The sequence below is a fragment of the Fundulus heteroclitus genome, chromosome 7 (genome assembly GCF_011125445.2).
Source record: "Fundulus heteroclitus isolate FHET01 chromosome 7, MU-UCD_Fhet_4.1, whole genome shotgun sequence".
Classification (NCBI taxonomy): domain Eukaryota; kingdom Metazoa; phylum Chordata; class Actinopteri; order Cyprinodontiformes; family Fundulidae; genus Fundulus; species Fundulus heteroclitus.
The window spans coordinates 34476023-34493218 of NC_046367.1; the positions used below are offsets into that span (position 1 = coordinate 34476023).

At 38.3% G+C, this 17196-nt stretch overlaps 1 protein-coding gene across 3 annotated transcripts in view; it reads left to right on the plus strand.

Moving 5' to 3' along the window:
- thsd7ba (thrombospondin, type I, domain containing 7Ba) overlaps positions 1 to 17196 on the plus strand; it is a 301550-nt gene that overhangs the window by 127694 nt on the left and 156660 nt on the right. For all 3 annotated transcript variants that reach the window (XM_036139542.1, XM_036139541.1, XM_036139543.1), the window contains exons 4-5: positions 2922 to 3780; positions 15048 to 15296. In XM_036139542.1, coding sequence (XP_035995435.1) covers positions 2922 to 3780; positions 15048 to 15296 — 1108 coding nt within the window. The remainder of the gene's footprint in view (positions 1 to 2921; positions 3781 to 15047; positions 15297 to 17196) is intronic.

The following is a 17196-nucleotide window of genomic DNA, read 5'->3' on the forward strand; positions in this document are numbered from 1 at the left end:
CCATATTTGGAATCAACCCAGCTCGTTCATACATGATTTATGGCTTTGCACTGCAAAGTTGTATATGGCCTTGCCAAAACAAAAGTTTCACTTTCCTTGCAGGTGCATTCAGCTTCCTGTTATGCTAAGTTGTCAATTAAATCCTTCCAACTCAGCTGGCAGCTCAACCATTGACACCACTTTTGTTATTTATAGCTTTCAGCCAAAATCTGCTTTTGCATTTCTGTGGCCTTTTTGTTCTTTCCTGAATATCGGTACGAGAGTCTTAATTTTATGGAAGGTTCTATTGACCATGACTGCAGGGATTTTTCTTCAGCAGAGACTATTATACTGATCAGGGTTTAGTGTATTGAACAGGACATATTATTTATTTACCACAAAACCTGTTACTTATTGGGATAAATTGCTCAGCAAGTACACTTTCTTTCCTCAAAGTCGATGTGTTAAAAGATAGAAATATAGCAAGTGTTAGGATTTCATTGAGTTTGACAAGAGCCACGTTGTGATGGGTCAGTATATCTCCAAAACTCACAGGGTCTTCCCAGTCAGCAGGGGACTGTATCTGTCAAAAGGCATCCAAGGAAGGTACAGTGATGGACTTTTAACAGGGTCATGGGCAGCCATGGCTCATTGATGCATCTGCTGTAGGGTAAGCAAGCAGAAGACCTGCTGTAGCTTAAACTGCTGGAAAATCAAAGCTGATTATGAGAGAAAAGTGCGAAACAGTTTTTTTTTTCTATATACGCATAGCTGCAGACCACAGTGGCCCAGGCCGATGCTACTAGGGTTGCCACGTTTCAGAAATGAAAATAAGGAACGGCCACCACGGCTTCCCAGGGCCACGACTTCAACGGCAAAAAGTTTACTTGCTTATTTAGATAAACTAATTTGTTGGCCTTGGTATTCCTCTTATTAATTTTCATTATGGTTAGATTTAGCATTGTTTTGACAGATATACCGACATTTATAAAATATGTAACACATAGTGTCCCGTATTGGTTTAATATGGGATGCAATATTTAGCTGCCAAATTAAAGACGATTCCATATTTGGCAAGCCTGGTTTCCACCTAGAAAATATCCAATATGTGGGATATGAGGATCAGAAGTGAACAGCAGAGCAATAATAGAGGGTAGCCTGGTCTGAAAAATTATGTTGCTTACCTTGGGAGCACATGGCCCTGGGCTGCACTATGGGAAGAAGGTAGGCCTGCAAAGGCAGTATGATGCCTTGGGCTGTGTTCTAAATTAACCAGATCTAAATCCGAATCAGCACCTTAGGGATATATTGCACAAAGAGGGCTCTACCATATACTCCAGCACATTTTCAAGGTCCAAGTGGAGACTGTGACTTTACTGATCAGGACTGCTTTGATGGGGGGAAAACAAGTGTATTGTCTTATTGGTTTATATGTAAAACCACAGATCATAATGCCGAATGTATGAATGTATTATTTATACGCATGTACAGAAATAGTACAGTGTGTGAAAATGTGTTATATGTCTATGTGGTAATTGTAATAAATTGAGAATGTAAGAAATGCAGACATTTTGAATCGGATATTCTTGCTTTAGAGCAGAATGTAGCATGGCAACTGTGTCTGACCTCCACGCAGATCCCTGGATACCATGATCTTTTGTGCTTTTCAAAGCGCTTGCACATACAATGGTAACACTTGTGTCACAATAAAATTAATGTGTTTGTGAGTACATGGCAATTGTGTAGGATGACATTGATTCTTTATTTCTCTCATGTTATCTTAGTTAACGGCATACTTTTGTACTGTAGTCCTTCATTTTCCTTTTGAAGGAAGATGCCACAGTTGAAGAAAAGCTAAAAATTTTGAATACATTGAAATTGCTAAATATAAATTTGAATAAAAACGATTTTTAATAATTGATAAGAATTACGAAAGAAACATGTTAAGAGAAGACCACAACATTACTTTTAGGCCTACATGAAAAACACTGAGTCTACTGATGAGCCAACTGAGCACATCATTCCAAACACATTCATCCTTGGTGGAAGATAGTTGTGGCTGCATATTGCTTTTCTTCAGCAGGGACCATGAGGCCTGTCCGAATTTACTGGAACTTCGACAGCTAAATATAGGAAGGTCCTGGGAAAAAAAAATCTTAATGAAAAAGGAGTTTTACATAGTATTGACTGAAGACTGACTGGCTACATATCCATTCCACACTGTTCAGATTTGTGTTTGTAAAAAAACAAAAACATGGAAATTATGTCATTGCTCTTCCCCTTGACAGTGCATCATTTGCGTTGGTCTGTCCAATAAAATACATCACGCTTTGTGGTTCACAAGATGAGGGAATACTTACAGGGCACTGTATGCTTCATACCATTTGTTATTTTTGTGCAAAAGAAATCACTACACCAAATTAAAGAGGGATACTGAAAGATGATCATACATTTTAATGGAATGTCCCTGTTCTCGATCTGTAATTATTTGTTTCTGCGAGCACAACCCAGACTTAGTTTCATGTCATTGATGCAATACTATAGTAAGACAGAGCAATTATTTTTTTCAAATTCAATATTTAGCATTTTTGGATATATGGTAAGACTTTCTATTCAGCAAATGAATGGCAATATTAAGTTATACAACAGGCCCGTCACATTTCATAGCCTAAAATATTGATCCAGTAAATTAAGTCCTTGTGACTAAGAAACTGACCTTGTATTTTTTTATTGATGTTTGCCACTGGTTTGATTACTTTGTGTTCCTTTGTTCCTTTCTTCCTCAGTTCATGAATAAAGCAATCATAGAGGTTAAGTGAATGGCCTTGGATTGGGCTTGATTGCAAGGATAGGTGCAATTTAAATCATTGCCTTTTTCCCTCCAAAGCACACATTTTTAATGAAAATGCCCTTTCTGTTTGCCTTTTTTTTTTTTTTTGCAGGCTCATGGGGTCAGTGTATCGGCGAAGTGTGTGGCTCTGGTGGGTTCCAGACAAGGACGATATGGTGCATCCACACGGAGGGTTGGACCACCCATCACTCGCACTGCCAGCATGTGGAAAAGCCAGAAAGCAAAAGGCAATGCTTTAAGGTCTGCGACTGGCACCAAGATCTCTTTGAATGGGAGATTTCTGACTGGGGGGACTGCGTTCTTGTTCCTTTCTTTTCCAATGAACTCAAGGTGAGGACGGCTGAGTGCGTCACAGCACAGCATGGTATTCAGAGGCGCAACATCCACTGTGTTCGCACTTCGAATCGAAGCACCGTCAGCATAAGGATATGCGAGTTCTTTTCCCAGAAGCCACCTGTGGAGCAGGCGTGCCTCATCCCCTGCCCTCAGGACTGTGTTGTTTCAGACTTTACCTCATGGTCGAGTTGCAGCAAAACCTGCAGTGCTGGACTCCAGCATCGGACTAGACATGTCCTTGCAGCACCAATGTACGGAGGAGCTAACTGCCCTAATCTAACCGAGACCAGGACTTGTACTAACTCTGTTGACTGCCCTGTTGCAGAGGATGAGTACCAGTATAGCCTTAAAGTTGGGGCGTGGAGTAAGTGCCGACTACCCCATAACAAGGATTCTCTCCTAAATGGAAGGACCACAGTGAACTTTGGAGTTAGCTCAAACGAGAACAACTCTATCACGCTACACACCTTGGATCCTCACCCCCAGTTCCGTCACCACCACCGCCAACATGCTCTTGTGCATGTAAGATACCCCATGTCGTGGGAAGTGGAGGTGGGATATCAGACACGACATGTGCGCTGTGCAAGAAATGATGGCAAGAACGTCATGCTGAGGTAAGGGGACTGCATGTTCTTCATCATAAATGTATCTTTTACTATTTTTTTTTTAAAAGAATCACACTCATTGGCTACTTCATTAGGTACACCTTGCTCATACTAAGTTGGACCGGTCTAGCCTTCCTGTTGCTGTAGAGTGAACACATTGTTATGTTCAGTAAACTGAGAGATTATGTGAGCTTTTTGACTGGACGTTGCCATCAGAAGAGAGGTACACTGTGGTTCTACAGTAATGGCCACGGTCAGCAGCTATATTTATGTAGGTTGTGAAGTTTATATAGTGCTTAGTTCTTAGTAAGGGTTACAGACAAGGCCAAAAAACAAGCTCTCACACTCTCACAACTCCACCAACCTGTACTTTTGAGGTAAGGAAGGATTAAGCGATGCTTTCATCTTGCATTTTCCAAATTGTGACCCTACCATTTAAACGTTGCAGCCGAGATTTTGTCCTATCAGACAATTTGATGCGTTTTGAACCTGGTATTGTCTAATTTTGGCAAGCTTGTGTGTACTATAGCCTCACTTAGCTGTTCTCAGCTGACAATCTGGTCTTTTGGTCCGCATCTGCTTTAAGGTCTGACAGGTTGTACATTCAAAGATGGTGGTTCACATACTTTGGTGTTACCGAGTGCATATTAAAGGTACTTTTGTATTTTTATCATCACCTTCTGAAATGGTCCAGTCAGCCCACATGACTCCAAAAATCATACCATGATCAAAGTCACCTGAATCCCCTCTTTTACCCTCATTCTAACGCTAAGTTTGAACTTCTGCATTTGATTTTAATTTTTTCTAGATGGCTAAATGCAAAAAAAAAAAAAAAAAAAAAAAAAAATGCGTTGAGTTGCAGCCGTGTAATTGGCTGAGTTGCCTTTTGTACTAACAAGGCATTTAGGACAAGAACCTAATAATGTGGCCTGCTAGTGTCTGGTGAACAGAATAGAGCACAAAAACATGTGTCATGCATTTATTAAATAAGAAAAATTGATTTACTGAAACATAATTTAAAAAATAAACTGACTGCAAGCTGCCTATTTCAGGCAGGAAAATCCATTCAATAACAGTTCTGCCAACATGATCCATACTAGTCTGATGTTTATCTCCTCAAAGGCTTTCGTCATTCTCCACCAAACGCTCCTCACTTTTTCTGAGGACAAGCATCAATCTTGCTGATTTATTTGTCAAGAACGTATTACTCCAAACCATCTGATCTTGACCTTTATACAGCGTTTATTGGAATTATTTAGTTTAAAAGGGTTCAGCCGTATAAAAATCAGCATGACTACAGAATAGCAGGATACAAGTTAAGGATATATTTTGTATGGAAATGAACAAGCTTCTCTTCCCCTGACTTCAGCATATTTACAATGAGAAAATCCTTCAGTCGTAGTGATGAAAACACAGCTTATTTTGAAATAAATTTGTTTACAGACAAATAGAAAGCAAAGCATTACCTTTTTAGGTTATTTTGAGGAGTACATACACTGCAATCTTTAATACTTAATTGAATATGTGGACACTTCCAAAATCTAAGCAGGGATAACATATGACAACCAATTTCTTAGTAAATAGAGAAAAATTGTACATCTTTATTTGTGACTTCATTATGAACAATCATTTGCTTATTTGACTTGTATTAATATTTTTCTTTGTTTGTTTTAGAAGGTCAACACTGAATTTAAATGGGTAATTTCTTGCTTCAGACAACTTCTTTGGGGAAGAAGTAATGGAATAAAAAAAATTGACAATTATGTCTGGTTGGCTAAATAGTTTTACTTTGTAATTATTTTCTATATTGCTATCTTGCCTAATTACAACATTGCTGTGTTTTTATGTAACTTGTTTACCTATGTACTTAGTGACATCCCAAACTGATTTGTTTAGTTATTTATTTTAGGCAAAGCAAGTTTATTTGTGTAGTACATTTCAGCAATAAGAATATTCAAAGTGATTTACAGGATGGAAACATAAGAAAATAAAACACTATTTTCTTACACATAATGTAACTAATAATTTACTTGATGTAATATTTTGCCTCCTTTTCTATATGCTTGTTTATTTACAATTTGCCTTCTTTCTTGTCATTTAGTTTTCTTACTTCTCTACTTAGGGAATGACTCATTTACTCACATACCACCAGATTATTAATTAAATTACTTACCTTCTCAAAGACTTCTGCAATGTATTCTTTATGTAAGTATTTATGGAAAACCAACGTGTTCAAATTGAAATAAATAAATAAATAAACAAATAAAACATGAAATAATGATCTACTTGAATAAATAAGATATAAATATTTAAAGTGACAATGAAATTGTGAAATAACTCAATGCTTATAAAATTATAAGCTCATTGTGATGACATATTTTTCATTGTTTAAAAATGTATATAATAATACAATAATTCTTCACAATAATTTAAAATTATTTCTATGAAATTCTATCACTTTTTGTTTCAAAATGTCCTTTTCTTAAAAAGCCCTCTTTTGTTTCATAATGACACTTTCAGCAGATTCACTTTGCCCGCCAATCAAGAGAAACAGGGCGGGTCGAGCAGTATGATTGGCTGCTTCTTTACCCAGACCAAAGAAATCCAACACAGAGTACTAATTCAGGGCTGCATCCTTTGAAGGTCTTTGTGGGCTGGGTCTTGCAATTATACTGCAGCTCACTGAATTGACAGCGCTTTCGTGTGAAAAAAAAATAAATAAATTCATACCCACATAATTTTCCAACTATTAAACTTCTCCAACTGTGGGCGTGTATAAGCTTCATACCAAAAAAAAGTAAAAAACAAAGCAACTGGACTTGTTTTCCGTAGTTGAAGACGTTTCGCTTCCTCTCCCGGAAGATTTCTCAATTCAAAAAGTCTGGAGTAATGTGGAGTAACAAGCTTTCTGAGCAAAGTTTAAATCAATTTATTTGTAGAGAATAATAATAAACTAACTGAACTGAATAGTTTATATCTGAATTATTTCTCAGTGCTGAAAGCCAGCAGGAGTTGGAAAGGAATTGTGTTGGGGGGGGAAAGGTGTTCTCTCTCTCGGCACGGAGAGCCTCTGCCGCCAGGTTAGCTGGACGCTGACAAGGCGAGCTGGCTACGGTCCGACCACATCCGATGATTTTTTTAAATCAAGCGATATGTCAACACACTGAGCAGATATTTTTGGGTTTGGAAATATCTCCTCACTACCATTGCTGTTTCCGCATACATATACAGCCTTCGTCGCCCCGCTGTAACATTATCGGTCTACAAATACAGCCTTCAAAAGATGCAGCCCAGGACACAGTCTACAGTAAGCTGTTTATAGAGCAGCAAGGAAAAACTAATCACATTTTAAGGATCGTCAATGGGGGCGCAGGTCCAACCCACTGACGCTGATTGGCAGGCGAAGTGATTCTGCTGAAAAGTGTCGTCATGAAATAAAAAGGCCCTTGGGGAAAACCCCATTATGAAATTAAAGAGGACTTTTTAGAACAATACATTTTGAAATGAAAACTGCTCAAATTAAATAGTAATGCCTTAATAATAGATTATTTTATTGTACAAAATATTAATATAAATATATCATAATAATGAGCTGATAATTTTATAAGCATTCAGTTATTTCACAATTTCACAGTCACTTTGAATATATATTTCTTATTTCTTCAAGTAGGTAATTATATTAATAATGTTTTATTTATTTCATTTTGAACACTTACATACATTTGTACTTCAGTACATATTTACTTGCCAGCTTACTTAAATTTTACGTATTTCCTAGCTACTTTTCCTACTCATTGTTTATAACATTACCCTTTTAAATACTTATATGTTCTGATTATTGCTTACTTTTATTATTTATTGACATATATACGTGCTTTTGTAATTATTCACTGATGTACATTCCCAGGAGACATTCACTGCTGTATCTATACAACTACTCATCTACCTGTCTAGATACTGACTAGCTCACTTTCTTACTTAAATTTTCTTTCCTTTTTGTATTGTGGGAGATATGTGATCCCCCATGGCTCCAATAGGGTGTTGTGTTAATGTAGAGGTGGATTCAGTGACATAATGCTTTTCACAGATGTCTGTTATTTATTCCATTATAACTAGATTATGTGAGAGCCGGTGTTTCAGCAGCATGTTGGCAGGGAGGTGAGGTATTATTGTGTTAAATGTTAAGTGGTGCTCCCCTCAGTCGCTGCTTTTTGAGCTGACCCTGGTATTTGGATTTGATAAGAATGGATTTTGCTGCACACGTTCAAACACAACACACACACACAGAACTGTGCTTCCATCGTTGAGGGAGGAAAATCATTGCGTCTATATTGTGGTTTATTGTCTAAATGCCACTAAATACCATCCTCTTGGTGTGTAGTGACACTATTACACAGCTGTTGAACTCAATATCAGAGTAACATCCATAGAAGCCAGCGTATCAGAAACAACCTTTCAGTTAAATACTGACTGAATGATGCTAGTTATTGTTTTAGATCGTTTTACTGTTGCAGTTATGAGCGGTGACAAGTGTTTGTTGTTTCCTGCCTGTTTTGGGAAAAGACCTTTAAACACTGTGGATTGTTTGTCGTCCAGGTCTGGCTGTGAATTTAGGATACTAAGAAGAAAGCTCACATTTCATGCACCTTGTTACAGTTTAAAATATAGGTCAGCCTTCTCAATGGTTCAGTGGCTTTATAGGTTTAGTACAAAAGGCCAATTTGCAGGGCAGTACCTATATTAACTTGGTTTGCTAACAGATACATTTGCAGCTGCTGGAGTTCTACTTTTTTCTATATAAATCTTGTCTTATTTTACTTTTGCTTCAGCCTACTTTTAAAATATATAATAAAATATGGCGTGTGCTCAGATCTTAATAACCTCATTATTTGTATTGTGCAATTAAACAACTGAAACTGGAATTCATTGACAAATGAACTCATTTCACTAATTTAAAAGAGCAAATTAGCTTATTGTAGCACATATAAAAGGTGGCCTGCTTCTATCTTGAGAGTATGTAAAAGAACTGATTTTTGCATGCAGAAGTGAGGGAGAAAAAGTTCTTTTGTTCTTCATGGGGCTCAACATAACCAGAAGATTCAGTAAAATTCTCTAGGCATGTGATATTTTAAATGTTACTTAATGAGATCTGTCCACTAATCCATTTAAATCCCAACTACACCTGGGGCCGGCACTATAATTAAGGTTCAGTGTAACTAGCAGGTCCATAGGTCTGCAAGGCCTTGTGCAAACATAAAATGCAAAACCTAGGCTAGTACATATGTACTTGAATTCATGATTCTTAAACTTTTTAGTTCTAATCTTAGTGCAGCTGATGGAGGAGAGAGACAAAGTAACGTAAATAGATAATTTTATATAGACAGCTATAAAGAAATCTAGATATTTTCACCAGTTTACCACTTTTAAAAAGAGAAAACCTCTGATATGAGGCACGAACTGTAAGAATTAAATATAAAGAGCAACATATGGGGTTGTTTCTCAAGTAATGCATAGTCAAAAAATACAGACTGTGTGACGTCAGGTTTAAGTGTCATCTAAGTCGAACATTAATAAAGAACGTGTAAATATGAATACAAATCACAGGGAGACTTGAGAGAGTGGTACAGTCTGATTTTAAAGTAGGAAAAAAAAAATGTAAAAGCTAATGCAACCTGTCTGCGGTTAGATGCCTTAGCGTCCCTAACGGCTCTTTTCCCCCAGAAGCGATCAAACTTTTAAATAAAACTTCTAAAAGAATAACATTCAAAAGGAACTTTATATTTTAACACTTTTAATCTAAACAAGCCAGAGAAATGTTTACAGATCAATGTTGAGGCTCTTGACAGGTATCAACGTGGGAAAAGGGATGAGAAAGAGCCTAAAATGCTGGGTACATTGGCTTTTATAGAACCTAGACACCGCCCCATGAGAGCAGTACACCCCTCACATGTGACGTATATAGTGTCTGTATGAATCATCTGGTATCTTTCCAATAACTGCCTTCAACAGCTCCAACAGCCTGTAGCTTCATGTAATATTTATATAATATTTATAACCTGGGTGCGATTTGCTGGGGGGGGGGGGGATTTACCCCCATCCCCCCCTCTATCTGTGATGTCCCCCCCTCTGGTCATTCATGTTTTATCCCTGGGGGATACATTCCTCCCCCTTATATTATGGATTTTTCTAAATTTATATTAATACATGTCTTGTGTCCTTCGCATTTGTAAATTCAATTTTTTTGTTTGTTTTTTAAAGAGTATTATTATGTTTTCTGCTCAAAGCGGTTAAGGTAAACTAATACCCACTCCCAGGTTTTCGTCCTGGCCGTGGAACACTGGATCAGCTCTACACCCTCAGCAGGATTCTGGAGGGGGCATGGGAGTTTGCCCAACCAATCTACATGTGCTTTGTGGATCTGGAGAAGGCATTCGACCGTGTCCCCCGAGGGATCCTGTGGGGGGTACTCCGGGAGTATGGAGTACCGGACCCTTTAATAAGGGCTGTCAGGTCTCTGTACGACCGGTGTCAGAGTCTGGTCCGCATTGCCTGCAGTAAGTCGGACTCGTTTCTGGTGAGAGTTGGACTCCACCGAGGTTGACCTTTGTCACCGATTCTGTTCATAACTTTTATGGACAGAATTTCTAGGCGCAGCCAAGGTGTTGAGGGGATCCGTTTTGGTGACCTTAGGATTGCGTCTCTGCTATTCGCGGATGACGTGGTCCTATTGGCTTCATCAGAGCGTGATCTACAGCTCTCACTGGAGAGGTTAGCAGCCAAGTGCCTCCTCCGGGTTGGGGAGGATGTGCTGCCCCTAGTGGAGGAGTTCAAGTATCTTGGGGTCTTGTTCACGAATGAGGGAAAGATGGAGCGGGAGATCGACAGGCGGACTGGTGCGGCGTTTGCTGGGAAGCGGGCGCTGTACCGATCTGTTGTGGTAAAGAAAGAGCTAAGCCAAAAGGCGAAGCTCTGAATTTACCAGTCGATCTACGTTCCTACCCTCATCTATGGTCACGAGCTTTGGGTCTTGACCGAAAGAACGAGGATGTATCCCAGATACAAGCGCCCTTAGAGATAGGGTGAGGAGCTCAGTCATCCAGGGAGGACTCAGAGTAGAGCTGCTGCTCCTCCACGTCGAGAAGAGCCAGTTGAGGTGGCTCGGGCATCTGGTCAGGATGCCTCCTGGACGCCTCCCTGGTGAGGTGTTCCCTACTGAAGCTGCTACCCCCGCGACCCGACCCCGGATAAGCGGAAGAAAACGGATGGACGGACCCACTCCCGAGTCCCGACAGTAGATGTCCCGACAGTAGACAGTAGTAGTTTAAAAACAATAGTCCTGAAAGAGCACCTGCTAGCTAACCATTATTAATAAAACTTTTATTCATTAATAAAACTTTTGAAATGATCCCCCCCCCCCCCCCCCCTCTGTATTTTTTTAGCAAATCGCACACTGTTTATAACCAATTATGTAGCTAACCTACTTTCTGGGTCACTTATGTACAAACCAAGGTTTAAAATGCAAAAGAGGGTTAAAGTAACTAATAGATAAAGATAAAGCTAATAGTGTGTTAAAAACAAAACAAAAAAAACAACTTAGATTACCAACCACGTAACGTTGTGGTTGAAGTTTCTGCAATAATTTGCAATTCTGCTGTTTGTGTTACTTGATATGTGAACTGGCTGGACCTTCCCTTCAAAAATATGTTTTATGTGATATTGTGGTTTGCAATTCTGAGCATCTCCATTGATAGTGTGAAGCAAACTCACATAGTACATGACTTATAATCCGTTTTTCATTTCCTGTTTATGATATAGCTTGCTTATTGTGATAGTTTAGTTAAAACAAAACCTGATTTGCCTACAGAAAAATATATTTTTTTAAATCAGCTAAATATTCTGTAAGTCAACATTTTTATGTACCTATAATAGATATTTTATTTGGTACATGAATACATGCTTACTTGTTTCGTGTGAGGCGGAGATTTAATCAAAGGTCAATTTTAGGATTTATATAGCATGAAAGTTAAATAAAATTTTTTTTTTAGATTTTTTTTATTGGTATTTACAGTGCTCCCTAGCAATTTATATTATATAGTTAGAAAGCCTGTTTATTTTCCATTAAATGCTGCCACAATGGGAAGGAACATACAATTGTTGCTGAAGCAGCAGACCTGAGCCCGGGATCATCTGTGCTAGTACCAAACAACTTTTGATTGAGACGGTGTGATGGTGTGGGCTTGCATATCATCCCCTGAAAAAGCAAGGCTTGTCGTCATTAGGGGAGTTTTCATTGTAGATGAATATCAAGATGAAATTCTGCAACCAGCGGGAATCTCATATCTCCACTCTTAGGAACCAAACTATGTCCTTTCAAGATATCAGCCCTCGCCCCCACAGAGCGGTGACTACCTTTATAAAGGAAAGAATGGCCTGACTGCAGAAATGACCTTTACCTCAATGACCACTTGTGGAATCAGCTGGGGTTCCTGTTTGTGCCGCATTCAGTACATTTCAATAAATCCTGGTTAAAGAATGAGATGCTGTCTTGGAGCTTTGTGTAACCAAGCCACAGAGGAGGAGGTGCCAGGCTTCTGTGTATGGTTCTGCTGCATACCACTGAGACCCCTGTTTGTTAAACATTGCATTAGGTGACCTATGTCTTGTCAGTTTATTATAGTCTGACACGATTATGTGCAATTAGGATTGCACAATTAGGATTGGTTGATTATGAATAATAATCTTAAATAGTAATTAATGTTGACTAAAAATCTCCATAGCTGTAACTGCATTTTCAGACAGTTATGATATGAGCATGAGCCGTCAGACTGTAATCACCTTATACAAAATAAGCACAAACAACTGTTCTTTATATACCTTATTTTTTGGACCATAAGGTGCACTGAATTATAAGGCGCATTACATATTCTTCCCAAGTTTGTAATTATTCTCTCTGTCCCTCCATGTACACAGCTCTCTCCTGTGAGAGAGGGAGAGCTATCCGTCTCTGTTGGGAGGACAGAATAGTTGGACTACACTGCCCTGTTTCTAACATAAGGCCAATGTTGAATTAATTTACTAGGATTATTCTTGCTAGCGCGCAGGCTGCCTTACATGAATGCACTTCTAGTTTAGACATTACAGTCAGGCAGTCTTGTAGACAGCTCAGGGGCAGATCAGGTAGTGACACAGTGTACCGTAATGCTCCAAATATCCTTTGAGCGGAGCGGCTTTGCTGCTAACCAAAGTCATACTTACACATTTTAACAGATTTTTGAGCGCATTGTACTACATAAAATAAGTCAGTAAGCACAAGTACAGTAATCATATTCAAGGCACACCGGATCATAAGGCGAACCATTAACTTTTGAGAAAATGTATGGATTTTAAGTGCGCCTTTTAGTTCAACTTTAAAGTTAACTTGAATCGGACAATAAAATCTCCACCTACCCTAAACTGTTCACAAAACCACTGAAAGGACACAGTACTATATCCTTGGGGAATCTATGTTCAGGCGGCAGGCTGCTGATCCAAGTTCTTTGGCCAGGAATGACTGAAGGCTTCCGGGTAATCATACAGCAGGATCCTCTAAGCTTTTTTCGCTTTTTCTTCAAAGGTAAAAAAAAAGAGAGAAATATTTGCCAGATACACAGACAGCAAAATCTCAAAAGACAGGGAAGTATGAATGAAACCTGTCCACAAGTTTGGATTTCACTCATCTTGAGTTTCTCCAAGTGCCTTGAGTTTCTCCTCTCTAACGTGCCGGCCCAGGCGCGCTGGAGACGAAGTTTCCTCTCATTGCACCTATAAAGCTATAAGGTCTGTGATGTCAGAGCTGCGAAGAATGCTGGGAGGCATAGTTTGTCTTTTCCACAATCTAATAAACTAAACCTAATAAAAGTCAACAGAATCCTAGGCTGCTTAGCATTGGCATGGTGGGTTTGGAAAGTTTTCTTTGTTTTTTAATAGTCACAACCCAATACTCCACTCTGCTGCTCAACCAACGGATGAATTTTCCTTAAAAATGTGGCACCATTAAGGGGAAATGAACTAGCTTTCCAACGGTGTAAGATTTTTTGCCTAGGAGAATTGTTAAAACAAAGAAAGCAAACACAAATTCACTTGCTTTGTTTGTTCAAGTTTATAATGCTTTATTTGAAGATTGTAAGTAGAAACTTTTTGTTTAAATGCAGATATTCCTTGTTGCTGTGTTCACTGGTGAAAATATCATATTGTATAGTAATGAATGTGACCTTTTAACTGAATAAAAGGACTATGGCAAATCAATTAACTAACATTTATTCTAAGCTCTTACGAGGCAGAACATTCATAAAAGATCGTTGCTTGAATATTTTCTGGCATCCATCTAAGGAGGAAGCTCTTTTATAAATGTAGGTCTCAACTTTTAACAAGTTCTAATATAAATTGGGGAAAGTATATTTCCCAGAATGGTCAGAAAAAAACTGTGACCCTCTTCATTTCTCATCTCTTCATCTTGGTTTCATTTGAAATGCTTTTTATTATTATTTCTGATTTTTACAGTCAATACTTTTGAGCATTTTTCTAACATACCAAATTAAAATGAAAGACTTTTGCTTTTGCTTATAATCTACCTCAAAACTGATCTCACTAAAAAAAAGAATATCTCACATAGTTTGGTTTTCTACCAATGAATTTAGACAATGTCATTGTCTGTGCTGTATAATTTATTGCCTGTCTATATTGATTTTGGACTAATTATTTAATCAAAATGTGAAAGTTAGCACTAGCTTTTAGTTACTTTCTTAAATAAATAAACTACTTCTCAGGTGTCAAACTCAATTACACAGCCTGCTGACATTCACAATATTGTACAGGATAATTTTACCTCTCTAAAATTTCTTGATTCATCATGTGGAAGATGTTCATTGAAGCTGGACCGGGTATTTATATGGTTCAAAATGCCAGTCTGGAACTGTGATGAGGCTCCTTCTAGGATTTTATTTAACCTAACACAATATCTGACTCACTGATTGGTCAAAACTACTCAGTTTTCCCTAATAGCATAAACCCTAGAAGGTTTAGAAAATAAATTTTCTAAGAGCAGTTAGGAACAATTGACCAAGCTTTCAACTTCACATAAATAAAAACAAAACAAAGAAGAAGCCTCTGAGATCATTATCATGAATCTGTGTTATATAATGTAACAACAAAAGTAGTTCTGTTGTTGTTTGTTTTTCTCATGAAACAAATTGTGTTTGAGGTGTCAGACTTGGTAATTAAGTCTTCTCAATCTTCAGTCTATGTACCAAGGACAACTCCCCCCTGACCTTCCAGGCATGTGTGATGCCCAAAGACTGTCAAACCTCTGACTGGTCATCGTGGAGTTCCTGCTCAAAGACCTGCCGATCCACCGATCTGTCTCCTGGGTATCGCGTGCGAACACGGGTCATGACACAAATCCCACATGGAGGAGGGAAACAATGTCCTGCTCTTGAGGAAAAGGAAGCCTGCAACATCATTGGAGATTTACTTCCAAAATGTCCCAGGTATTCATATAAATTACGTGTATTATTTCTTTTTCAGGTTCAGTCTCCTCAGAAACCAAAATTCTGTCAATCTAAAAGGCTTCTGGTGATTTATTTGGCTACTCCTAATGTGGGTTTCATGACAAAAAATTCAAAGGAAGTTATTATATGATATTTGTTTTTAGTTTAATCACTCTGAGTTTTTTTTGTTTTTTTTATAATTTTAATTTATCACTTACCAGCAAAACAAATGTAACAAAGCTATTAGATCTGTCCTGATGAGCTGTTTTGACTTACAGGAAAAAGATGCTGGACTGTGATTGCACTGAAGTTAGGATAGGTATTAGCTAATAAAACAAGTGCTGAAAAAGTACTCAGTGGAGAATTACAATCTCTGCCAGTTAGTCCCCCCCCCCCTTTACATTTACATGGAGTGCCTGAGAGCAGGGGATTTACATGATTAGGGGAAAACTCATTACGGAAATTAAGCATTTGATAGATTACTAGCGGCTGTTGTTCCAGTAATCTCCTAAAATATTATTGCTTTCTGCATGGTTGCATATTTCGTAGTTGAAACCAAACATTTATCTAGAAGTTCTGAAATCAAAATAGTCATCACGCCCTCCCTCTAACTCACTGAAAGAAGACTGCACCAGAGAATGAACATACTAATTTATCTTTTGCTTTGACTTTTTGAGAGCAGTTGCATCATAAGTGTGTACTTTGTTTATTCGTATTCTGCAAATGAGAATAAACCTCCTTAATGGTTTTTCTCTTTCACATTAATTTAAATCTTTTACTTGTTAGATTTTTTTTGCTTACTTTTGAAGAACCTGCATGGCTTGAACGTCATGTCATGTCTTGTGTATCCTTAATAGGACACTTAGCCAGTGCATTGAAAGAAGAGAAAAAAAAGTCTATAATGCTTGTGTCACAGTTCACAGGTTTTGCTGATTGTTAGTTTCGGTTCCCAGGGATCGTGCATCTCTCTGATTTTCACCCTTTAGTGTTGTTTATAAATCTAATTCAGTTCTTTCCCGTCCTCATTTATTATGCTCCTCTTTATGATTTAGCTAGTTACTCTTGTTCCAGTTAGATCCTTATTTTCACTGGCTGCCTGTCTCTCGTTCAATTGCTGAGTTAGATTTGCAGTTTTACAAGTGCTGCTCTTTGCCTGCACTTTGGTCCTGCTCCAACACACAACCATTTGACAGCTGGAACATTCTTCACATTTTGTCTCCTTCCTACCTCATGATTTAAGGTATTTTATTAGGATTTTACTTGAATACAAACGCCATGTAGATCATAATTATGAAGTAGCAGAAAAAAATACATAGTTTTCACATAAAAACTGAAAAACTCTCACAGGCCCCTTTTACTCTGATGCACCTAAATAAAACCCAGTGTAACCATCTCCCCAAACTGACTGTCCAGACAAGTAGAACATTAATCAAAGAAGCAACAATGAGATCCATGGTATCTCTGGAGGAGCTGCAGACACTGAAAGATTAGGTGTGAGATTCTGCTATTACAGGACAGGAATATTACTTGGACTTTATGGAAAAGTGGTAGCTAAACTGCCATTGTTCAGAGAAAGGGACAGAAAACTGGTTAAAGTTTCTCAAAGGCCACATAGGAACAGAGAACAAGTGATGAAGAAGCCGGTCTGGTCAAGTAGGGCTAAAATTAAATTTTCTGATACATATGCAACAATATTTTCTGTTGCTGCAGAATAAAAGCATGATGCTTTTGCTATCTAGCAGTAGGAATCTTGTTTGCAGGGATGGCAGAAACCGACTCGGCAGATTACCCTGATCAAACCATTCTAATGGCAAAACATGTAAGTGGCAGCATCTGGATTTCAGGGTGCTTTTCTTACATAGGCTCAGGAAGCTGCTCAAAACTGCGGGGAAAACTGATG